We start from the raw sequence: 27,311 nt of genomic DNA, 5'->3' as shown, positions 1-27,311 counted from the left end.
GTTGTTGTTATTTTGCCAAACCATTGGACTTTCTGGAGCACACCGGGGAGTGAGAGAGCAGAGTGCCCGCTGCTTCTTGGCAATGGATGTCCCAGCAGCAGAGCAGACTCGCTGGGTCAGTAATCACCTTCACCCGGCCGTACTCAATGGACAGCACCACGATAGCCATCACCCACTCAGCCACTCGTATGTGGAACACTCCCAGTACCCTCTGTCCGAGGAAGTGGATGTACTCTTTAACATCGATGGCCAAGGAAACCATGTGCCCTCTTTCTATGGCAACTCCATGAGACCAGTCCAGAGGTACACAGCGACCCACCACAGTGAGTGCCACCCCAGCAGCACTTGTTGCTCACTTACTTACTATCTAAGCAGCCATGTCAAGGCTTGTGTATGTGTTGTTGTGAATACTGATCAATTCACAAAGCTTGAACACATAGATTTATTTAATTTTCAAATAGTTTTGACCTTATCAGACTTTAATTTTTCTTTAAATAAATGTGTATTAAGCTTTGTGAATGGAGCCTACCTTTGTACCATGCATTCATATTTTGAAATTGTTCAGTTACCATGCTCCAAAATGTAGGCACTAAAATACTATGCTGCCGAACCGTGCAGCCCATCGCAGAGTGCACGGTTCGGCCAAGCCAAGTCTATATGAGTCGGTGGCTTGCTGCATGAATACAACGTGTGATCTAGTATTTTCACAGTTTGTGAACAGTTTCCTGCCCTGGTATCAGTGTCTAGCTCTAACCTCCTCCTCTTCCTCTGCTGCCTTTTCATACCTGGTAGAATCTTTTCACACTACAATAACCAATAATGGCTTATTTCACCACCATATACTTTCAGTGGCTCTAAAGAGATCCTAATCTGCCTGCGATGTTTACTGATTTGTGTCTCTTTAGAACAATGTTATTTCTCGCGTTCCCTTGACTGTAATAATTCTGAGCTACAATGGTGCTACAATGTTGATGGAGCGCAGTGAAGTTCTAAATGCCATGCAGCTTTAGATTTAGATGCAATCAGGCAGCAATCCAAAATATTAAACATTAGTTGAATACTGAGAAAATATAATGTTACTTTGTATTTGCATTTAAAAAAGGGAATGAATGGGTCAATATTTTGCAGTCATTAGTTACATTTAGAGTACGTTATTATTAGAGTACGTTATTGAAGCTATTCGTGCTTCTTATTTATCACATATTTGATTTAACGCTTAGTACAAAGGTAATAATCGGCTGCACATTTTTATTACATGTCCTAAACATTTTCAGTGTCCTGAAATCTTACTATACTAATGTCTTACTTTAGGTCAAGTGTGCCGCACCCCAATTCTGCACCCCTGGTTGGATCATAGCAACAAGACCATAGGAGGACCTCATGCAGCATCCCCATGGAACCTGCCTCCCTTTTCCAAGACACACAGCCCCTCTGGACCTCTAACCGTGTACCCTCCAGCGTCATCTTCATCCCTGGTTACTGGACATTCCAGTCCCCACCTGTTCACCTTCCCTCCAACTCCACCTAAAGATGTCTCTCCGGACCCTTCCATTTCCACCACCGGCTCCAGCGCTTCTAGCCGCCAGGAGGACAAGGAGTGTGTCAAGTACCATGTGTCCCCCGACTCCATGAAACTAGAATCCTCTCACCACAGATCATTGGGGGGAGTCCCCCCTTCAGCCCACCACGCCATCTCCAACTATCAGTCCTATGAGTACGGCGCTGGCCTCTTCCCATCCAACATCATTGGGGGATCGCCTACAAGCTTTCCCTGCAAGTCAAGGCCCAAAGCACGATCGAGTACAGGTAGGAGCCTCCTGCAAAGTCTATCCGCTTTTATATATTCCTTCCAAAATCTTTTTCCGACAAGGCTTCTTCTATGTCGGCGACATTGAGATGTATAGTGCTTTGTGTGATACCTTCTGCTGCGTAGTCATTTACTAAGGGGCATCGTTTTTGTGCCATTCTAAGAAGTGTACAGATTATATTTTCTTTCGAAAGGATTAGATTCTGATTAGGTGTTTGAAGCCAGAAAATGACAGCCTTTAATTAATGATCTTGCAGGTTCTGATCAGCTTACAATTCAGAGTGTGCAAAGGTGGGATTCCTTGCATTGCATACAGCCCAGTTAGAGGGATACATAAAATAATGGATCATTTATATTCTATATATTATATACAGGTCATATATATAGATCAGACGCTTAGGCCAGCGCAGATCCTTAGGAATACATGCCATTAGAGGGGTGTGAAGCTGGGGGCATCCATATACAGCTCTCTGTTCTGAACTTTGCTGCTCTGTGTGAAATAAGAGAGCAGAAATAAAGCAAACTCCCAGTGTCAGAGCCTGGCCTGGGATGAGATGTGTTTTCAGGGGGTTTTTCCAGGGTAACATTTGCTTTGCTTGTCTGAGCCGGGACTGTCTCTATTTAGTTGATATGTTTGAGTTAATCCAATTATTTTCAGACTGCTGCACGCGACAGTTTCATTGTTTATCCAGCGCCAAGAAGTTTAATAGGGTCCGGATGTGGTCAGGCTGACCAGAATAGAGAGGATCTGCCTGCGCTGCACACAGGGCTGGGGAGATGGCTGTCAGCTGCCACCGCACATACACAGTGCCAGCACCGGGTCTAAAGACATATATAGCCTGCTCATGGACCTGAACAGTGCCTGATCATGATCACAAAATCGGACAGTCACTGCCATCTGTGGGACTACAGGTTTCAGCATGCTCTACCTGCACACCACTAGGGATTTCTGCAAAGTGCAGCAGACTGCTACTAGTTACACAGCTCATTCATATTTATTTATTATAATAATCTTTTTAGTGTGATGTGATTTATTAAAACACGTAGATAAGTACCAGTTATCACATTTAAATGTAAACAGCCACTAGAGATAAACCAGTTAGCGTTATGTGGATAGATGCAGACACAAAAGGAATGATTAGGGCTAATTTACTATAGGAGTTGAGATTCTCTACAGAATAAATTGTGGGGATATTCATTTTAATTATCCAGTCATGTGCAAAGCAATATTGCTTATTTGTTTAATCTGCACATACTGTAATTGAAGTGAATATTCACACAATTGATTGTGTAAAGATTCCAAACTCCTTTAGTAAAGTGGCCCAGTTGTGTGAGAATGTATAAAGCGTCAGCCTGGAGCAGTGAGTTGCCACCGTAGCCACCATAGCCCGGCTGCAGCAAAGCTTCAATGCATCATTCAGCCCATCAGCGAGCTGCTATTTGGAGAATTAGGTCAGCCTTGGTTCTCTCACCCACATGAGCTGTGCTGTAGAAAAACCCCAAGCTCAGGTAAACAAGAAGTGTCAGCGGTAGTCATCCATCACTAAACCCCAACCCTTAAAATAAAAAAAAGTGTTATGTGAATTGATACTCAATAGATCTCTTTTAATTGCATTATCTCCTAGCCTAAAATAAGACATATTAATGGTGATAGGAAGAAATAGAAAGTAAAAGCAAAGCTTAGGGTGCTCTTGATGGTCTGTGTTAGGATCTATATGAGTTTTGTCTGTGACATTTATGAAGTGATAAAGGCTGGCTTTGCTGGAAAAGCAGTTCTAAGGTGGTGACTGTGCTGCTTAGAGTACAGGAAACAGGCTTAACATGGGTTCAATGTCTTTTTCTAGAAGGCCTCCCACATCTTAGCAGTAAGCGAACTGTCAGCTGTAGGATGAGGCCTGAGTCTTGTGCACCTCCGAGCTGCAACAACATGATGACAAATAAGTGATTGACATAAGATTATTTAAGCCCTTCCCACTCCATTCTTCAAGTAAATTCTTTATTTTTGGTGCAAAAAGAAAAGTCAGACTGAAAAAAAAAGGCACCCTGGCAAGGACAGAGGCAAGAAAGCATTCGGACAGGTTGTAAGTGACAGCTGATTTCCTAATAGCTGTCACAAGTCAGTCACTTTTATTGCTGTAAAATAAAGAGTTGCTGCATCGTAGAATCCTATAGGCGGGAATGCACAGGCGATTGTGCAAGCTTATTATTTACTTAGTAACTGAAAGTATGATTTAGTTTTTCACCTTCCCCATTTATCCTTTGTAGGGCTTTGTAAAGCGCCGCTTACACGATCAGTTGTGCTCCATACAAACACTTACTCCCTTCAATAGTCTGATTGCTCTTCAAAGGCCAAGTGCTCCAACTACAGTGACAAATATCAATATTTTGTCACACATTGCTTAGCAAGAATGCACCTATTTTCAATGGCAAACAATGGAAGATATACTTAAGCCATTAAAGTAAACAGGGCCTCTTCTATTTACTACTGTTCAGAGGCAAAACCTTTGAAAACAGTCTCTTCAAACCCACCTGGAAAATGATGGTTAGAGTACTGTGAAGAGTGAGGAAGGGGGAAGGAGGGGTCGGGTGTTTAAATAAACCACAGCAGTATATGTTACAGAAACCTGAAAATGTTTGATGCTAACTTGAAAAAAAAAAAAAAGGTTACTAGGTGTTCAGCTGAGCATGAAAGCAGTGAGGTCATGTGTCACTAACCTGTCCAACTGTTTATATTTACAGAGCAATGGAATGTTGCTGGTTCCATGTAAACAAAGCATAGTTATAATTTTTATTGTAAATTTATTTCATTTATTGTATAAACTTTATCAAAGTGTTTCCTCCCAGATACCGAGGCAAAACAGTCATATTTTCATCAAAATATATCCACAAAGTGTACATTTAGTATTGATCATAGTAGTGCTAAAAGATTAACAATAATAATAGTCCTGTTAATTTTTCTTTTCTTTTCTATTCTTTAATCTTTTACTCTCAAACCAAATCATGTTTCTAAACTTGATGATTCAGAGTTGCATGCGGATATTCCACTAGAGAAAAATGACGCCTTCAGCAAATTTCTGTATAAAAAGTTACAAAAGTTATTTATGGTGCCACTGAACTAATAGCTGTACATATTTTTGACCAATGAGCCTTCTAATTATAACTTATATGAACTTAGTACAGTGAAATATCCCTAAAGAAATAAAATATATGTGTACACATGATAAGGATTTTTTATCGACAGCGTATGCATTGGAGTTTTACATGCTAAATTGAGTATTTCACAAAATGTTAACCCAGAGCACTTTTATTAAAACAAGGACATTCCCTCCTATGTAACACAATTCAGTTTGCTTCAAATTATGACTCCCTATAGTCAATAAACTGGCATAAACCAGGAGAAAAGGGAAGTCTAGCTGGAATGTAGTCAAACTGGCTAATTCCCACTTTGATGAATGTGCTTCAGTATGTCTAGTTACTGTAGTACAGTTAGGATAGACTAGCAAAGAATGATGGGGGATAGAGTTACACAAATAGCACAATAGATGTTGCAAAGATATTTCCCCCTATTATTAGTAAATCAAGACCTGTGAAATTCTGATAGGTATATTTACTAGTCCAGCAGTTTTTGAATAGCTACTTTTAATGCATCTGTCATCAACTATAAACAGATACATTTTGTGGCAGCTTCGTAAGGTGTAAATGGATTCACAACTGCATGTAGATTTTAATGTAAGGAATTTTTTACCTTGGAGTAATTTCATGCTGGCTCAACAAACCTAGATTTATTTAAATTTTCTGACCAAATGTAGAGAAAGTTTTACATTTATTATTTAAACTGTCCTAAAACTCTCTGAAATCCACATATATTCCCAGGGTGCTATAAAAATTCCTTTAGTACGTTGTCCTAATACTGTACACACAAGGGTCGTTACTTACTAAAGCTATGTGTGTTTACTTCAACTATCTAATCAGGCTATAGGGGCTAATGACCATCCCAGAGTGTTTTGAAGACAAGTTTGCGGGTATGTGTAAATCTTACGCCCCTTAGCAAATTTTCATAGTACGAGGGTTAACATATCTGCAAAACAGTAGCAAGCATAAGCTCCACTAGAGTGCCGTTAAAATTGTGCTATAATATTACACAGAGCCATTTTATTAAGTGAATGCCAACAATATTACTTCTTAAATGCAATCTAATAAAATCCAGACTTAGCTGTGTTTGGAGTAAATTAAATTATTATATATTTTATTGCATTGTTCCCTCTATTCTAAACAACTAGATTAGCTGTTTTACTGACTCAGAACAGATTGATAAGCAAAAACTTTATCAGTAATCAAGGCAATCTATGACTGTTTAGTGATCTCTGCACTAAAAGGTTTTAAGAGCTCAGGAATGTCAACAAAATAATACCTATTAGTAATCTAGTGCCAGAAAATACTTGCAGCAGTTTTTGTATACATGCTAGAAACTAAGCATATGCTTGTATTTAGCACTTTGTTTTCAGTGTAATACCGTTATTATTGTTATTACTCGCTGAAACACGCAGAATGTGAATGGTTTTCCTGTTTAATATGCAAATGTCACTAGTAGTTACCACAAGAAGGCTCAGTCAGCAATACTGTGCTTTCACTTTTGAATAATCAGATATAAACTAATTAAACCATGTAGTAAAGGTGATGAAAATGTACCCACTAATGGTAATCTATGGTGAATTCTATATAGAGTATACACCAAATTATGATATATACATATATAGTCTTAACAATTAAAACACTTGCAATCAAACCGACAGGCCAGGTCAGGTTAAGGGAGGATTAAAAATAATAAAATGACAGTGAAAGAATATAAGATGATAAGATAAGCTTGACTGCATATTTGGTGTGAACCCAGATCAATGGGGTTTGTGAAAAATCAGACCCCATTAGTCTATAACCATGCTGTAATGTCATTTGGCAGAGTTAATTAATATAGTCATGCTGTACTGAAAAGTTGAATAAAACATGGCCGTGCATTTAGAATTACTATATCCAGGTGTGGGAAGTTTGATCTCATTTCACTTAACCCTTCTACTGTTTCTTTCTGATTTGTCCCAGGCTCACGTAGTCACGCGATTCTTCATTTATAATCATGTGCACTTGTTTTAGGAATCTTCACCATGTATAAAAATATGTAGCACGGGAATTAGGCTCCGTCACGCACTGTTCTTCCAAAAAGATTATCAGATTGCATGGATTCTATTAAATGTATTATTCTACAACCGCCATGGTTTCAGTTTAAAAAAAAAAATCCCGAAATAGATGCAAGGCAAGCATACGCTTTTAGGTGTTATTTTGCTTGTTCTTAGTGATATAAACAGAAGTTTGTATTTCAAGTAGTGTTCAAAAAACTTTTAAACTAGTACTATCCAAAACCTCATGTTTCCTGTTTTGCATGGTTTGTAATTTCGATTATACTTTGCATATTATTATGTTACTAGGTGACCTGCAAAAGAGGCTCACAACCAGTAGTATGTGTACCCCACGGGGGAATTTTGAGAAGTTCAGGAGGTACATCTACCTAATGAAGTACATTTGCAACAGTTTAAAGCTTTCAGTAACAATAAATCATTTTTGAAAAAGACCCGAACAAATCACTCAAGCATTAGGGGTGGCTTGGAAAACATTTATGCACTGTTAACAGTACAGACGATAAATGTGTGCATGTCAAGGGGTATTTCAATTAGGCTGACCTACAGCAGCGGGGTTTGGCAAACCTTGACTTAGGAAAAAGGCTAATGTAAGCAAAAAACGTAGACCTAGACCCCAGCAGATCACGGGCTCTTCCAATATTAGGTATCACAGGCTAGTAATCGCCTCAAATCTCAATGTCAACAAATATTTTACAAGTAGTCCTCCTTGTATAAGAGTAGCATAAACAGCCCTTTTTGCATGCTCTGTCTCAAAGTATAGGGAGCAGCTCCTCTATGGGCCTAGTGCAATACAAAACATAACATGGCTACCTCCACTCAATTCCATTTCTTACAGTGTTGTTCGGTTTGTAAGTAGTAGATATAGGAATAAATTACATTAGGCCCTACATATATGCAGTGCTTTTATAATTAAAGAATATACTTCCCAGGAGATATTTAGTCACTTAGACCACTCACATATCACTCATAAAATAGTGGTTCGAACCAGTGGGTGATTTCGAGTTGAATCTAACAAGATTTTATTTTCTTTTGTAAAGTGATCTTTGCAACAGATATTCATTAGAGTTTGAAACGTGTACAGGCATAGAATATGGGGTCACTTGCTATAGGGGTCATTAGGGAGGTAAACAAATGCTTTCAATTAGATCTTTGAGGGACATGGAGAACATTGCTAAAAATTTTAATGTGTTGTGCAATGTTTGTTCTTAAGTTAGTGATTTGAACTGAATTGAAAGAAACAGAAAAATGTGAATGTCAATGTTGAATTTTAATGCCCCCGAATAAGATTGCATCTAATAAATGTGTGTAGTCAGCACTTTATCTATATGTAGCCCTGACATTGACGATAACTGCCTCAGTTTTAAATCTTTATGGTACAGCTGGTGTGGTTGTCAACAAGCGGTTAATGCCATGTCCTTATGATGTGTCCGGTATAGTTTAGGTCTAAACTTTTTCATTGAAAGAAGACAGCACTTAAGGAGTGTTGTAAAGTAGGCGCCTGCATCTATTACTGTACTCTGTAAATGTTAGTTTTCTGTTACCTTTTTCTGTGCACTAGTTTTGACACTAGTTTCTATGTCCCAGAGCTCAATGTGTTAATTCCTCTGTAAACACTGCTGCGCACCAAAAAGCTAATGGATTGAGCAGCACTTGCCTTTACGTATTCCAGACATCTCCACTGTCTTACTTACCTCTGTTTCAAATATTTTTTTTGTGCATTTAAGGGATTATCTGAAAATACTACTATCTGTGCTTATGTAATATGTTATTAGGAATGACGTGGCCTTTTACAGATTGTATACATAGCCATGCATTCCTTTTCTTAGGATACAATCTTAATTTTAATTACAATAATAAGGCCTAGAGAGAACACATGTGTTTAATACTGCTAATACTTTATAGGTAGGCCAACCATACTTATGTATTTTTACATAGGCTAATGCAGAACATAGGCAAATACTGTATATGCAATATACCATCCAAAGGTTTATTTCTAATCAAATGCCTTCAAAGTCGATCATCGTGATCTGTATTGCTATGTGTGACACTTTTCCCCAGATTCTATTCCACGTGATTTTAATAATCATTCTCATTACTGACATTCCATTGGGTCATTTCCTGAGGGTGTAATACTGGCCACACAAGTTACAATTTTATTGTACACTCTTTTTTAGACCATGTGATGCATGAACTACCTGATCAAATGGATTACTTAGATGGTTAGACAGAACCTTGCACTATGTAGTATCCAAATCTTAAGAAAATTGTAAGGCATCAAATATCCTTGGCCAGCTTTAGTTTAACAAATAGATATATTGGTTTATATTGCTTCTAGCAAGTTTTGACATTTTTATGATTTTGTAAAATAAAAAAAAACTAATTCTACCCTCTATGTGCTTCCAAAAAAGTATACAAACCCCTCCTCCTCTCTATCTATCTATCTATCTATCTATCTATCTATCTATCTATCTATTTATCTATCTATCCATACATACATTGTATGGCCTCGCCAGATCTTTTAGGAAGCCTAATGCCTTTGAATTTGCTGCACTTCACAATGCCCAAATAAGGGTTTCTCCAATAGGACCAATTTACTCATGATGATCTGTCCTGTGTTTTGCCATTCAAGTTAATTGAATTGGATCCTTAGAAAACACAGTACCATTGTAGGTTGTGGTGAGGGGAAGCCCAAGAAATGTGGACTGTACAATTATTTTACAGGCGGTAAGTGATGACCATTATTTTGTCCCGCTAGTATTTGTAAGTATCCCGTTGGTTTCCAAAAGACCAAACTGGGGACATTTGTGAGCTACCCATACACACAAAAATTGGGCCACTTGGCCTTAGTCTCAGGTGGTTTGATCTTTAAAATATGTGGCCGTGCACATGTATGGCTAAGCTTCTAGAAAAAATGATCATTTGCCAAACTTGTGGATCATTCAGGGGCAAAAGGAAAGTAAAAAATGATTGCACATATGCACTGTACAGGTGTTGGGAAAACTGATTCAAATGGTATCTGATCAGATAATTGGTGTGTTAGCCTGAATTTCCCTTGTGTGCATATTGTGTGCAATTATTGGCAACATTTTCGTGCTGGTAGTTACACAGCAAAGTCACACAGTGTCCCTCGAATAGCTATGCCTATGTTCCAGTAACCCAAGATGTAAGCCTTCCCAGTTACATATGTGATCCAATATTGGTGGAAAGTTGTAACCCCCTCATGTGACAATGAAGATCTCAGTTGAATGTAAGATTTGTTAAAAACCTTCTTGAACAGCAATCACCAGTCTATATAATTATGTGAGATCATTGCATGACAAATCATATGAAATACAATATAACAGCTAAAATCACTCAGAATAATACACTTATATATGAGATATTGCATGACCCATTCAAGCCTATAGAGGTAGTTATTATTGACTGCACAAGTCTGATCTTCCTTCCAGGAGAATAACAAAGGTGTGTGTGACATCCAGATTGAACCCATTTAATGGAAAAAGCAATCAGTCCATAGAGATTAATCCTTATTATCAGTCAATACAAAATTGACTGTGTAACTTTACAATAAGTCGTTTCTGAACATCTCGGGAAACATCATTGTGGCCTATTAAATATATAAATGGATTTTAATGCATGGATTTTGCTTTCTAATAGGTGTAAAAAGACCAATACAGAAACTTCTGACCACCAGTGTATTCTGGAATTACAAATACATGGCTTAGGCCTTGATTCATTTTGTAATATCTGAGTCAGAGTGTAGAGTCAGATGGGTCAGGTGGGTAAAATTTGTTGAGAATATAAATAAGTCCCTAACGGCTCATGTATTTAATTTTTTTAATGTTTTTTTTTTTAAAAGAGCCAACAAAAGCAGTTAAGTGAAGCAAAAGTTAATCTTTTCTCCAGCCTTGGAGTGCCTTGTAATATGTTTGAACTGCTTGTGTTACTGCAATAGTTCAAATGCGTCTTAAAGCACTCTAAAACTATAGCAAATGCATGTGTTTTTGCTGCTTTGCACTGTATTTCATCAAAATGTTGGGATGTTCAACAAAAAAACAATTATAGGCAGTGAAATTTCCCTATAGTAGTAGTTCCTAATGTTTGGTACTTGTAGCCCTATGGGTGGATATGGCACATCCAAGGGGTGCTTCTGTTTGTGAAATTAAACTTGAAAGTTTATCTAGCCAAGTTATGGTTAGTTGGAACCAATAGTCCTCCATGAAAGCAGTAGGGAGCACAGCAATAAGTAAGTTGCCAGGTGGACAATAGATTCCAACCTTTATTTAAAACAGACGATTAGAGTAGCAGGAAAGGGTCCAAAGGACAGAGGGATCCACTTAACTAATTAGTACATCACACAGATCTTGCATCTCTGCTTCATGACTAGGAAAAAACCGCCAATACTGTAATCTAAATAAAACCAATAAGAGTGCACCACTCTAGAGCTATAAAGTTCAGTAGCTCTCATTTCAAACCCAAAGTCCAAAAATGAATGGGTTTAATTCTCATATATTTTTGATAGTGGGAGGAGCCATTCAAATCATTCAATGAGGCCCCAGAGCTAACTGTAACACATACAGAGCCTAAAGCTGGCCATATACTGTGAGTTTTTCCTCACAGGGCAGAACGAGAAAAAACTCTTCATTCCCTATCAATGCTAACAGCGTGAAAGGATTTGCCATTTCCCCTGCCGGGCTATACACTGCTGTCAGGATACCTAAACAGTTACTGACTTCAGTCACTGTTAACATCAGATTTTTTGGACTGGCTCCTTTTAAAAAGTTGATGGTAAAATCGACTGTTGATTATTTGGGCGGGGTCGAGTTGGCAGGACTTGGCCAAAATTCAATCAGTGTATGGCCAGCATAATAATAATAATATTCCAAACTGCTCACAAACCTGAAATAACCGTTTGCTGTTTCAGCAGCATAAATAATTTTTTTGCATGTCTCCGTTTATATTTATTGGATTTATGATGGAAGTCAGATATTTTCTGTTTTAGGAATGCTTTATTTTTCTTCAAATTAAACTCAATATACTGGATTAAAATTTTAACAAGTACTGAACTTTATATAAAACAAACTGGATTAGTTATTTTGCTGTTTCTTAATATTAATAAATCAATATATTCTTCTACTTAGTAGCTACTTTGTGGTGAGTAAATATATTTTAATGGTATGTAAGATAAGTACCATTGGGGGGAGGGGGGCGTGCCTTGAAGGACATTTGTTGGAAATTCGTGTTTGGGAAAGACTGTGTCCAAAAGTTATCTATCCCATTTCTCACATCTGTGAAAAAACGCATTTGTCTGGTAACAGTGTATGATTGTGTATATAATTAATTTTAGATATAATTCTCTTTTATCATAAACGTATATGCTACAATTCAGTTCAAACATATATGCTACAGTTCATTTCAATTTCAGATTTTCTTATGTATATTACCTAAATGGGTTATTTAGTGTCTGGTAAATCAATATCTGTTGGAGATGGTAAAAATGAAGCTACTTTAATATAATGATTTGTTGGCATTGTATGGCATTTTACAAACAAATGCCATACAATGCACACCATTGTAAGATCACTACTTTTCTCCAGCCTTTTTAGCAGTGTACAAATGATGGGTTATGCCTTGTTTGCCAGCTTTACCAGGACAGCTGATTGTTATGGCTTCACTTTACTTTTGTTCTCTTTCTGATGACCACAGCTTAAAAAGATATTTTTAGAGCTGTGGAGCATCAGGGTCACTGACCATATACATACATAGACATATGTGTTGGTCTTTGATAACTGTTTGTATTTAGTGTGCTTCAGACACCTCTGGTCTGGCTTCTCGGGAAAACAATTATGATCATCAAGGTTTTCTAACATGTCTAATTGCCAGTTCCCAAAGAAGCCCTTGGCGGCAGTGTTTGAGAGTACTTCATAAACATTAGATCATTTCTAAAAATGGCCATATCAGGAGAATGTCATCTAATGTCTATGGATACCTTTAGGCCACCAGTACGGCCTATTTGGGTACCTTACACATTCATGCCCCACTCAGGGCTTTTTGATTCTCTTAAGTGTAGGGAACACACAATAGGTTGGACTTAATGGACTTGTCTCTTTATTCAACCTCAAATACTATGTAACTATGAACAAGTCTACATTTGTCTACATTTTATTGATTTATAGCGTTATTCACAAAATGGTGAAGAGTTTGGAGAAGGCAGGAGAAGTGAACAATCTAGCCCAAAATAGCCGATTTGGAAAAATTCTCTAATTCAGCTCACTTTCCAGTTCAGCTATGTTGTCCTAGATTGTTCACTTCTCCTGCCTTCTCCAAACTCTTCACCCTTTTGTGAATAACCCTGTTAGTCTTTGTGAGCATGTACCCCGAGTAATAACAATGACAGATTGATTTGTTTGAGATAGATATTAAATATGGCAGAAAAAAAAGATCTGGGATTTTCAAAAACTTATTTTTTTTTCCAGTCTCTGAGAAGATACATTTGTAACATTATAAACTGTAAGCAGTATTGCAGACTCACATGAATATAATTTATAATGTACATGATACGTAGTAGTTTACAATTCACTCCCTGTTGCTGATAAAAGTGATATGTTAGTAAAGGCAATGGGGTTCACTTACCAAAGAAGTACAGAATGTTCACTTTGCAAAGTAAATGTTCACACAGACTAGATATAGCTAGATTTTCGATCTGGTGTGTCTGCAAATCATCAATACTTGTTAGTTTGAAAGAAAAGAATGTAGACATTATAAAAAAAGTTTGTACTATGACAACTGATATGGGCAATGGTGCAGTACTATTGCGACTGATGATAGCAAATCTATGTTTGATTCAATTAGCTTAAAGAATAAGTGAGTTTTAAAACAGAGTACACTTACCCTTTCTTGAGATAACTATGCCCCCCCTGCTCAGATACATACTTAACTTGACCTGGCTGCCGCAGTCTCCAGCGTTCATTTACATCCCGACCTAAAAATGTCCTGTGCGTTAGTGGCACCTTCACAGTAGCTCACCATAGTTTTTATGGGGCTGTGTTCCAAGACTAGAGATGAAAGCCCCATAGAAGTCTATGGAAAGCTGCAGCACAGCTGTGGCCAGTGTTCAGATTTTCAGGTTGAAATTCAAACAAAAAGGATAACTACACCTTTTTTTATTTCACTTATCTATAAAGGAATAATGTAATGTAATGTATTTACAGGTTTTAAAAAACGTTATTGGGTGTATGTAGGGACTCCTTGGCTCATCTAAATAAGAGTTATGGCAGCCCTGAAATGTCCTCCGAATTGCAATAATGCCTTACTTTTTTATTAGGGCTGTGCAAATTAACGATTAATTTCTCGATTAATCGTTATTCTTTTTGATCGATTACATTTTTTTTGATTGATTACATTTTTTTTGATGGATTAAATTTTTCTTGAAACGTTCTGCATGAGCGCCAGCCAAGGCATTGGCCTATACACATACAGCACAGCAATGAAGTAATAAAATGAACTAGGATCACACTAATCCAGGACGTTATTATTCTGAGTTGCCCCACTCAAGCGGCGGCCATATTGAGTGGGGCACGTGAGATTAATAATGTGCTGGATTAGTGTGATCCTAGTTCATTTTATTACTTCATTGCTGTGCTGTATGTGTATAGGCCAATGTAGTTTGATCTGTATGTGCGTTATAATTAATCGAAATTAATCAATTAAAAAAAAATTCGATTAATCGAACACGAAAATTTTAATCAGTAACAGCCCTATTTTTTATTAGATACAGGTACACTGGGATATAAAGCCTTTAATATTCCACACAGCCTGGTGTCAGATGGGTGCTTTGTTCTTTTTATTAATTGTTCACATTTTATTTGTTTATTACATTAGTAATCATGCAATCTTCTAATGTTGTCAGATGAGTGTGATAGCCACAAGTCGCATACAGTGAAAGGCAAGGACCATGGTCTTGGCATGCATAAAGTATGCAAGAACTGAAAACATTTAATATGAGATTTATACATTTCCATGTATCAGGCTGAATTCAGCATAGCTGAAAACTCATTGACCCTTTTCAAACTCATAGGAAATTTTGACAGTCTCTTATCTTTCCTATAGCATGTATGTCTGACGCAAGCTTGGTGAATATATGCTTGCTTCTAAGAAGCAATATATTTAAAAATAAGAAAAAACCCCGTATAATTTGTAATGAGTGTGAATCAAAAATAGCTTTGATGGGCAAGAATATAATTTACCTTGTTTGGGAGATCGCCCCTTGAGTTGTAGTTCAGTTACTATCAGTGTATAAAACACTATACAATATAAACATTCAGTTTATAATATGTTATAAAAACTAAAGAATGTGCCTGGACTATACTGAATGATTTCTGCTTTGCTGTGTACATTGCACTAAGAATGTTGTTGTATCCATTTATATGTTGGGTGTAATTTTCTAGTAGACCCTTATCCTTGATCGGAACTCAACCATGTGTAATCTTGTTTTCAGAAGGCAGGGAGTGTGTAAACTGTGGAGCAACCTCAACCCCTTTGTGGAGACGAGATGGCACTGGACATTACCTTTGTAATGCATGTGGACTCTATCATAAAATGAACGGCCAGAATCGACCCCTCATTAAACCTAAAAGAAGGCTGGTAAGTGACACCCCAGCAGTTCTCTTTTTTCTTTAGTGTTCTGAATCAGAAAGGGAGGCCTTTAGTGGGAAACTGGCATCCTTAATGGTAGATTTACTATAGTACAAAATGTTTTCTAGGAAGGATGATTAAACATTTTGGTCCTACATTTTCCATCATATTACAGTTTGCCTGGTTTCTAGCTCTTACACGTGTTTGGTGTTAAGTTAGTTATATGAATGATCTTTGGCTTTCAGCTATCTTCATTAGTCAACAATGATACTTGCAATTAACTTACTAAGGGATTAATGATCTCTTCTTAGGATCATTTTAGGATGATGTTTTTTGCATATGTAACTACCTGCATATTGAGTATAGTAAAGCAAACCACATCTTCCAATCCATTTTGTTGTGCTTTAAGTGCTTTCTTCACAAACAGTAGTAAATGCCCATGATGGTGTTGTATAATATTTTCTAATTATCTAGACATAGATAATCAACTTTTTGGATGAAGATGATATATTTAATCGGAAAATAATTTGTGAAATGTGTTACAAAGGCCCAAGGGTTGAATTACTAAAGGGGCCAATGAATTATTGTATCAAACATCCAATCATATTCAAGTTTAGGACTATTTTTAAAAATTGTCCTGAATGTGATTAGGTATTTCAAGTGAGCACAGTTTCACTGGGACTTTTCTAGTAAGCCAACACCTACTACTACTACTACTACTACTACTACTACTACTACTACTACTACACCTTGCTACTGATACATAACTAAAACAATGGGGTTAATTAACAAGAGTAGGAGACAGACTGTTCACTTGACAAGCTTAACTTGTCACTTCACAGGGTAAAAAGCTAAACTATTTTCACTTTGAATACCCAATCATGTGCAGAGGGGATTAAAAAACAAAACAACAACAGGATTATGTCTTGTACGTGATTGGATGAGTGAAGCGAACACAGCCTCACTTTATTCACTTAGCTAAGTGAACATTCACTTTGCTAATTGGCCAATCTCTATTCCTTTAATACATTACCTACATTGTGTGTTTCCACATATTGTTCTTGTTATGGTAAAGCTGATTACTTGCATATTTTAAATAGCACTTTATAATAAAATCCTATAGTGTATTACTAATCCCTTGTGCTGTTGTAGTCAGTTAGGGAAGCACTTTTTTCTTTTTTTCAAAACAGGGGCAAGACATAGCTTTGATTTTTTGGCAGCTGTCTCCACACCAACCCCCTCCTTATATGAGACTCTGACTTCCCAGGAAAAATCTGCCGGAAATCTGAACTCCTTAGATAACTCCCAAGCAACAATTTCCTCAAAGTAAACCATTAAGTGTGTTGTACTGCAGGGAGAAAGGACTAAGGAAACTGTAGACTATTTAGATGGTTATATGTCATCACTTGTAAACACTGATCTGCACTATTGCAAATCTCATGCAGAGGTCATTAGGAAACTGGAATAGAAGTGCTCATTAACAAGCTAGCATTCTAGTCAACATTAGCAAACTAACATTCAAGAAGACAAAGGGTTGACTCAGTAAAGTAGTCATTTTCAGCCCAGGTTATTGTTCCTTCAAATACCCAATCCGGTTCAGGAGAATTTAAAAATGTAACATTTCTGCTAAGCCTAAAGTAAACAAATGCTAGCATAAAAATACTCTGTAAATGTGCAAAACTCAATGTAACTCTTGAAACACATATTTTCCCGTAATAACGATTTCAGTTATTTCCTGTAAACCATTTGTTTATGATACAACATTGTTTTTCTTGCAGTCTGCAGCTAGGAGAGCAGGTACGTCTTGTGCAAACTGTCAAACTACCACCACCACACTGTGGAGGAGAAATGCCAATGGCGATCCCGTGTGTAATGCCTGTGGGCTCTATTACAAGCTGCACAATGTAAGTGTCTACTGTTAATAATGAGAATACTCTGTTTCATCTTGCAATTGGTTGTCTCAGTACTCTGAAAAATGTGCTTTAACCAGTTAGACGTAATAATATGGATAAGTAATTGGAACTTAATGATCGGTGATAGTGCTCCAGGTCTCATGCTGACAGGAGTGTTGATGAAACAAATAATAATATTACACTGCCCCACTTTTAGCCCCCCCTTTTTTTTTCTTTGTAGCAGAAACCTGGCATGTGATTTTAGAATTTTTGATTGGAATGTATGATCCTTTGAATAGTTGTTTTTATACAGTTACGTAATATGGAAGTATTTCTTTAGTAGCAAAAGGTACCTGCAAAGTATTGTTACTATTTATACGAGTGCCATTGTCTTTAAAGAATAATTAAAGCCTCCAGTGTTTTTGCATATATCTACTGCTAGCAAGCAGTAGATATATGCAAAAAGTGTAAAAAATAAATAAAAACGCTTTGAAAAGGGTAATACTTACCCGTGTCTTCCTCACGCGCTCCCGTCCGAAAATGTGAAAAATCTCGGGCGGCCGCAAAGCATCTTGAGGCGGGCGCATGCACAGATCACATTTTCGGCCGGGACGCGAGGAGAGACACAAGGTAAGTCTATGGACGTGTGCACCCGCATGCAGACACCGTGGGACAGGAAGTGCCAGCAAGCCCGGAGGAGTCAGCGCTGGAGGGACAGATGAAAAGGACAGGAAAGAAGAAGATCGGATTAAGAAACATCATTTAAGTTAAGTGCTGACATTAACATTGGGGGGAGGGAAAAACATTTTTGACTTTAATGTCACTTTAACTAATAAATACTGTGTATATGCAGCAGGTTTATCAATAACTTTAAAAAATGGAAAGAAAAAAGACAAAGCAAATCTTTCCAACTCATTTTGCCCTTGTATGGAATGAAAATGATTGCGACATCTATCTAATCTGCTGTTTGGTGTCTATGGACAGATGAGCTGTGCCCTGCCTGGCCAGTTGCAGCCATAATGGTGACAATCTTTATATTTATGCCAATGTCAGGCCATCATACTACTCTTCATTCTGCAGAAACAAACTGATGGCATGTGTTAGAACCTATAAAGTGTGCGACTGGTTTTTAACTTTTGGATCCCATTAAATTATTTGTTTATAACTGAAGGTTTAAAATGAAGGCAGGTTTCTTGGGCCAGGATAAAAAATAGGCTACAATTAAAAATAGGCTGAATTAAGAAGAAATATTGGGGTTGGCCCTTTACAGGGAGGATGGGCATATTTATCACTATCTTCCATTCTTAATAAAAGATCAGCCTATGTAAGGCCACTCTTACGCTAGATATTGACACCACAGGGTGTTAGGTGTGAGGCAATAATCTGCCCACGAAATTTGTTGTTGAATTTCCCAAGCATGTAAGTTAGTGTCATTGTCTGGGTAGGACAACCATCTTATTTCGAGGGAAAGAATTTCAATCGGCCCAAAATATTTAGCACAACCGGACACTATTTTTACTGAAATCGCTCATCTATAGTTGTCTGCATACATCCAGATATGACATGATCATCACCTGATAACCGTCAGATCAAAAAATTATCATATGTCTATGAAACCAGTGCAACCACTGCAAACATGATTTGGGAGCCAATCTTTGGGGAGAAAATCCCAGCACCTAAAATTTCTGCTGAGTGTGTGAATTATGCCTATGTGTACCTTACAAAACCACTGTCTGGTCTACCGATCATTAGTATGTATAAAGGTTTAATTTTATATTGAGAAATCTTAGAACAAAATGAAGAAAAGTCACCCACAAATTATGGAAAATTAGGATCTATTGAATTCTATGGTGACCACTGAATCTGGTGACATAATTTAGGTTTATTATGTGACTGTATGAGATTGTAATGTAACCATGCAGGTAAAATTCTTTAGCATTTGATATAGATTATGTACTCATTCTTAACAGATTGAGTAAACACTTATGATTTTGTAAATAAAAAAATGATGTATCATAGGGCTCTAGGAGACCCGAACTCAAAGCACAAAATTACTGAAACATTAGGGAGGGTGCTTTGGGGACAATGCAAAAACCTACTTTTTAGTTTTATATATGCAGGTCCTGCTTTCCAATTCAGGGTCATGTGACTTAAATCCACCACTACGGCACTGACTTCAGCATAGTCTTCAGTGAAAGTAAATGAACACTTATGTTGGTGCCCCTAATGTTGACCTAAAGTTGGACATGTGACCTGATTCTGGCTTTAGGTCACATCACCAGAAAATAGAATGCAAAGCTGACGGGTAACCTTCTTTACTCTGCTCTGACCTTACTCAACACCATGACTAATGTGTCACACACTAATGTGTGTAATTGTTTAACGTGGACCGAAACTTTAAGTTTAGATATTTTTAAAGTATTCATAGATATAGGAATTAGTCAGTTGATGGTCATTATATCTTTAGGTTAAAGCAGACACTCCTGACTGACCAAACTTAAGAATATGGTTAAGTTAGGCTGGACTTGTTGGGCCACTTGGTATTGCAAGTTTGAATAAAAGGCTGCAGATCGATATGTCTGGACACCCTCCTGCTGCTATTTGTCTTTACATTAACATGCTCACTGGGTATTTTAATGAAACAATTGTTGTTTGGCAGTAAGATTGTGCCTTTACATACATCCACCATCTGAGGTGTGTGTCTAACTTCATTGCATTCCCTATGCCATAACACATCATTGTTTTCAGACATGTTATTTTTATTGGTTCTCATTGCTAAAAATAACGGTGTTATGGCAAATAATGATCACTGCAGCTTAGTGAATAAAGCCAGATGAATGTTAAAATAAATGCATTTTATACACATTTATTTCCCTTGCCTGTTGACATGAGTGTCATTTTCTTTTTTTCAGTGAGATTGAAATAATTACATTTAAATTTAAAGTCAAATGATTATTATTAATAATGAAAAATAAAATAAAATCTGGCAAGAGCTTTCATAATGTTTATACACTAAGCTAAGTAAAAAACAACATTTCTAATGTTTTGGCAGCATACATGTTAATAACAATAAATTGAAAATTGGAAACCCTGCATATTTACATAATGATAATAATAAAAAGAAATACATCTGACTTGGCTGGAGCCAGATTTATTATTAAAGCACAGTTTTTTTCTTTTTTATCTTTGTGGAAATGTGCTTTTACATACAGTACCGTCAAGTTTTGAGGTTGTCCATAAACAAAATGTCTAGTGTTTTCACATTGTTTCTATAGATAACAGTCAATAACTACTAATTAGTAGTATATCAAAAAAGCTTTTTACAATACTTCTACTTTTACAATTTTCTTCAAAGCTCAGTTGATATTTTGCAGTAAACCAGAGAAATGCATGCTCAAATTACATTATTCAGGTGTAGGGTTTTAATCTCATTTAACATTAATTTATGCATTCATATTTATGCATATGGTTTTATAACAAGCGCAGGATACCTATTAGCAATCATTATGCACAACTGCTTTTAGTTCAGATCACATGTATTAATTGTTCATCTTCCAAAAATCCGGCAGGTTTAATTTTATTAGGAAATGCTAAACAAATATATTTACACTTGGCTGTCAGACCTCCTAGGTGTTCTCATCAGGTGTGAAACACAACAAGCCTGTAGCAGGATTAAACTTGCTGTATTTTCATTTCATTAAATATTTTCCTTTGATATGTACTTTAGATGGTGCAGTGTAAAATAGGTCATCATTTCACATCTGCAACTGAAACCTGTCTCATATTTCCAAGGAACATATATTCATTGCAGGCAAATAGCTTCTTGTCTGGGATAGAAAACAAGATTCCTGCTCTTGTTAACTCTTTCAAACAATTATATGTTACAACTATGTTATATTACTACAATTACTACAATTATTTTATGGCAAGAAGGCCTAAATGTCATTACAATGCATTAAGAGAGCCAGTGAATTAAAACTAAATTAAGAATTAGCATCTCAAATTAAATTAGTTAGTTAACCCATGATGTCATTCGATAATATACTACTTAAATTAGTTTTAGATGATCAAAATCTGTTATAATGCTGTTAATTTATGCAGGAAAGCTAGAAACGTACCCATATGATCAAGGAAAAAAAATGTATGATATAATTAGCGTTTTTTACATTTTTTGTTAAAAACAAGTATTCTTTGCTGCATGATTAATGGTTATGTTGCCACATTTTGCCCCATGGTGGATCTTGTACTCACCGGGTATTAAAATGTGTTAATGCCTCACAAAACAATTAACGTGCATATGTATGCCCAAACTTACTGTGTGTATGGGTTTGAGTCTCAATTAGTGTCTATTGCTGGCACCATATTTTTTTATAAATCCGTGCAGACGTCTGCTCTCACTATGTGCATATGCCTGGGAATTAGTGGGAACGTTTAAAAAACCTTGCTCCATTGAATATTGCTGCTCCATACCAATAAAGTGGGTAGCAGATCTTTGTATAAATTAAGTAAAAAAATGTACTGTAACTTATTTGTAGTTGTATCACTTTTTTATTATGATTTGGTTAAGGGTAAGCAACATGTTTATTGTTAAACATAGAAAACAAGAATTTATCGTCTAAATTTTTATTCGCTTTCAACATATATCAGTTTTAACAAAACTGTACATTTTCATAATAAGCTAATTCTTCAATTAAATAATTGATCACCCATTGTAAGCTACATCTTGAAGACTGGCCACCGAGCATACCATGTTTCCCCATGTAGATGTCATTTTTGTGTGGGCAATGGATGCACAAGCAAGTAAGCATGATTGTGCTGATCATGAGTGGTTCTGTTATCCCTGCTCACCCTCACTGGTTTGCTCCAATTAATTAAATCAGGCCCAATATGTTGCACCACTATGCTCTGCTGTATTAAAAAATAAGCTATAAAAGAAAAAAAAAACCCCAACAGTTTGTAGTACTACACGAATCTGACAATAACTATGTGCCTCACTTGTGGAAAATAACATAGACAATGTGATAAAAATTAAAGGTAGAATCATTTGTTTTTTTGTTACATATATTTCTCTAATATAACTTTGTTTGCACAGCATTAACACTTGAAGCTGTGTGTTTAAATGTTTATTTAGAGAAACTATCATTTTTCAAACTGAAGAAAATGTCAAGCTGTCAATATAATTAGCTTTATGTAGATTTAATTAATAAATGGAAATTCAATTAAACCTGCACACAAAATAGTTTACTGCAGCCATTTTGAGATGTATCATTTCTTGTTAAAAACATAACTATGGACACTTAAAGAAATTAAAAAATATGTTTTAAAATTGTGATATAGTATAATACAGTATAAGAACAGCAACAATGAAATAACAAGAAGAATAAAAAGCGCCTCCTTGTGATTAATGTTTCCCATAAAGCTCCTTGGGTTCCAACATCCCTGAGAAATAGTATTAATAGAAAATACAGTAAAATGTATCCAAAGCTTGTATTTATATATTATTTATATGATCAAGCAGATCATTAATCACAGTTAAAAAAATATGTGTAAGTAAATAACATTTCAAATTTATATTAAAAATAGTGTTATTTGTGCCTCTGTCTGGTTCACTATATTGTCTGAATTCTCCTTGATCGGTGTATTGAGCAGCAGCCATATTTATGTAGCCAAAGACCACACAGGACAAAACAAATTCATCATGCCTCAGCTTTTGAGATATTCAGAGACACACAGATCATTGTATATTCAGGTCCATGAGGGTGGGAGTTTATTGATATGACACATCACCTGATCAGAATACTAGTAATTGCAGCTTTTGCTCAGTTATAACGAGAAAAATCACAACATGGTGGATTTGGGTTCTCTATATCAGAATCATATCAGAGGTGATGTTCTTACACAGTTAACTTCCTTTTGTAGCTGGATATACAAAGCGGACATAACATTTAGAGTTACATTTTTATAAAATTAGGTCTTCTCTCCTGGTTTAAAATGTCCTTGCAACTTTGCATAATATGTATTAAAAAATAATAATTTTATAATCAGTTTTTTTAAATTTACTAGTATGCACTGACATCTAGGGAAGGGGAAGTAAGTGAATTAGCAATAGACAAGATTTATTTTAAGCTCTGTGTTTTACTGTCCATATGAATTGGCTTATGAGGAGAAATCTGTGAAAAGATGTTATTTGCACCTAATGTATAAATACATAGCCCATAATGCCCAGCATGTAGTAGCTGTGGTGTGAAGTTCAGTTATTACTGGCCCGAAACTGACAGCTGTCAGTAAAACTTGCCTATTTACATACACACAGTCTATAAGGCCTAGCAGATTTTGCACATACACATAGTCCATAATGCCAAGCAACCTATGAACATTACAAAGTTCATACAAACTATATAACATACAACTGTGTTTTAGAATGTGACAAGTGAGGACTGTATGCAGAAATGTATGCAAGTTAAACATTTGCATGTTGAGTATTTAACATGACTAAGTACACTCATAGACACTAAGTAGACTATTTCCTTCCATGAAACACAATGTACTGAACAGGCATAGAGCATAAACCCTATAAATAATTATTATAAGTAACTACCAAACTTTTTTTTGTAAATAACTATTAGCTTAGGTTAGTTTGGTCACTTATACATTACCATTATATTTTTAATAACTGTATCCTTGAAATACTGGTGCTATTACTTCACTGTCAGTGCTGTAGTGAACTTTTCAGGGAACTGGAAAGCCTGGTCAGGCAGACGCTCGGCAGGTGTCCACATGGGCTATAAAACTGACCACCCTCAGCAGTGTGCGTAGCTAATTAGTAAGATAATAGGGACTCGCTTTCAGGCTAAGCTCTGCAAGGATCACGAACAATTCCCTGCTCTTAATGTAGCGCACCACTGTTTTATTGGTTGACCTTAACATGCTGCGGTCATCCTTTGTAAAATAAAAGAACAATTTGCCATGTAGCTGTTAACTGATAGGTGGATGTTTCCAGCCTAATGCAATTAATGCAATGCAGTAAAACACAGCATGTAGTAGCTGTGGTGTGAAGTTCAGTTATTACTGGCCCGAAACTGACAGCTGTCAGTAAAACTTGCCTATTTACTAAATATGTCAGCTTTGTTGGGTTCATTGTGGTTCAAAGTACTAAGCTGTGAAATGCTGCATGTACAGTTCACAACCCACAGTTTTTGGACTTGAAATATGCAGGGTAAATCACCTATAAATTGTGTTGTAGAACATAGTGAAAAACAATAGATGACTATTATAAGTAAAGCTACTAAACAAGCTGTAAATGTTAACTCTGATGAAGGATTGAGGAATTAGGGTTGAGAATTGTTTTTACTTTTCTTTACTATTTTTCTGTTTAAGCAGGTCCAGACTGCTAACATGTACTATTTATTGTGTATAGTAATGTATTACTATGCATACTGCTAAGTCTATAATCCAGCCACAGTTTTTCTGTATTATTATGAATAATGACAACAATAATAATAATGATATTATTATTATTAATAATAATTTCCCTAAAAAAGACTTACTGATACATGAATTTGGTGTTGATTTACTAAAGGTGTCGAGATTGTTCACTTGGTAAATTAAATGTTCACCCTGGGGAGTGTATGTTTATTTTGCAAATTTAATATTCACTCAGCTTAGCAATTAAGGTGAAACTGCCTTTCCTTTAACTATCCAATTATTTGCAAGGGCAATAAACAAAAAAACACAAAATATGTGCTTCCACGTAATTCGAGGATTGAAGCAAACACAGCTACATTTTTCCGTCTTACTTCCTGTCCTTTCCAGCAACAGAAGCACATTTTCTGTAGAGTACTTCTGACAATTCTATTGTTACTGTCTGTGCCTTCCTCTCTCAGAGAAACCAACCCCCCCCCCACCCCATTTCTTATACGGGCATCTCAGTGACAGAAGTAATGGAAAATCTACCCAAGCGAGTCACAGGCAAAAAAAAACTTGACAGAGGCATTTGCTTTACCTGTTGTTGATTCGCATGTGCCTTGTTTCAATCATTACTGCCAAATACATTGCCAATGTGCTTGCATGTACATAAATACTCTGCAACAGCTACTAAAGAATGAGAAACAAAAACAAATAATAAATTTTTGTTTAGATTAACAGACCCTTGACTATGAAGAAGGAAGGAATCCAGACAAGAAACCGAAAAATGTCGAGCAAGTCAAAAAAGAGCAAAAAGATCCATGATGTCCTCGACGATTATCCCAAGAGCAGCTCGTTCAGCCCTGCTGCCCTCTCCAGGCACATGTCCTCCCTCAGCCACATTTCACATTTTAGTCACCCTGGCCACATGCTGACCACGCCGACACCAATGCATCCATCATCTGGTCTCTCTTTTGGACCTCACCATTCCAGTATGGTAACTGCCATGGGTTAGACTTTACTGTTTGTAACTTGCATCCCTTTTAGGACTTTCCTCTATATTTTGAATTTTTTTTGGAAAGTGATGACCCTCTAAAATATGAAAAAGAAAATTGTTATTTAAATGCCTACACACAGTAGCGCATACAACTTTGAAAGGAACTCACTGTGGCATCTACGCATTCTTGACCACTGAATCTGGATCCCATTTGTGAATAAGCCATTGAAACCGTGACTCCCTCTTGATAAGGGTTTCTAGTGCTGTGAACAAAATGACAAACATTACAAAAAAAAGAACTTTATGCTGTACATTTTGAAGACTTTTATTTCTGCTTAGCACCTGTATGAAAAGCATGAAGGACAGCAAGATTATGGGAAGCCTGGCAGTCCATCGTAAGAGTGAATGAACTCTTAGGCTGCTTGACTCACAACGTGAACACACTGCTGGTCTTGTTTTCTGCAACTGGCAGAAGTTGTTTGATGCATTTAAACTGTAGACGGTTCATACGTTCAGGCTGTGGGTCTCTTCGCAGGAAGCACTGTCAATCCCGGGCAATTAACGTTACTATGCGGACTTTGTCAGAAAGGATTTGCAGATAGCCGTTCCTCAGGCCTCAATGCATTGTGAACAAGTTCCTGTAATTGTTGTTTGTATGTATAATTCAAAGACACCAAAATATAAAAAAGATGTAGATTTATTTCATCATATTATACAGACTGAATGGTTGTATAAATTTATTTACTGCTAGTGTAAAGAAACCGCTTTTATTGTTTTCATATTTTTTTCTTTCTTTAAAAATAAAATAGACTGCATTCTGTTGAAATGGGTGGTTGTCATCTACTTGTTTTAAAACTGTGATCGAATGCTGTGATCGAATGTTGACACATGGATAGACGTGAAAAATAATAAACAATGGAGCAATTAGAAAACACAGAGACCTGTCTGTATTCAGTATACATTCAAATAGCTCTGAATGGTAACTCTGTGCCGGCACCAATAAGGTGACTTGACGGAAGAGGCTGTGAAAAATCCCCAGTGACTTTCTTTGCTTGATAAAGAGTGTCTAAAGGTTAGATGTTAAAATAATACTACTAAGTGCTGAAGTTTAGCCAGCAAGACAATTATTTTATGAACTGTAGGAAATTAATAGAAAGCATTAGATGCTTATTATTTGATTTTTTTTACAAGGATTTTTTTTATTAAAGCAGAACTTTGTGCAGAATTTGTATTAACCCTTGCAGTGGGGCTAACCCTGCACTGTGCAGATTAAGTGCTCCTTTGTGTCTAAGTGCTAAAACAAAAAGTTATACTCACCTGAACCGCAGAGCTGGCTGGCAGCTACTCTGCTCCCTGAAGCCCATCTTTTCCTCTGCTCCAGAGATGGT

The 27,311-nt window shown here is 36.6% G+C and overlaps 1 protein-coding gene across 2 annotated transcripts; it reads left to right on the top strand.

Moving 5' to 3' along the window:
• Window positions 1–26,223, top strand: GATA3 (GATA binding protein 3). 2 transcript variants are annotated; one of them, XM_018566421.1, is made up of 5 exons: window positions 1–323; window positions 1,312–1,806; window positions 15,497–15,639; window positions 17,409–17,534; window positions 25,660–26,223. In XM_018566421.1, the coding sequence occupies exons 1-5, from the start codon at window positions 83–85 to the stop codon at window positions 25,939–25,941; spliced, it is 1,287 nt and encodes a 428-aa protein (XP_018421923.1). In that variant the 5' UTR covers window positions 1–82; the 3' UTR covers window positions 25,942–26,223. The 2 variants fall into 2 exon arrangements, with proteins under 2 accessions (XP_018421923.1, XP_018421915.1); XM_018566413.1 differs by having other exon boundaries at window positions 15,494–15,639.
• Window positions 26,224–27,311: the final 1,088 nt, after the last annotated feature.

Source organism: Nanorana parkeri, unplaced genomic scaffold (genome assembly GCF_000935625.1).
Source record: "Nanorana parkeri isolate BGI_ZX_2015 unplaced genomic scaffold, ASM93562v1 scaffold27, whole genome shotgun sequence".
Taxonomy (NCBI): domain Eukaryota; kingdom Metazoa; phylum Chordata; class Amphibia; order Anura; family Dicroglossidae; genus Nanorana; species Nanorana parkeri.
This window is presented reverse-complemented; position numbering and strand designations above follow the sequence as displayed.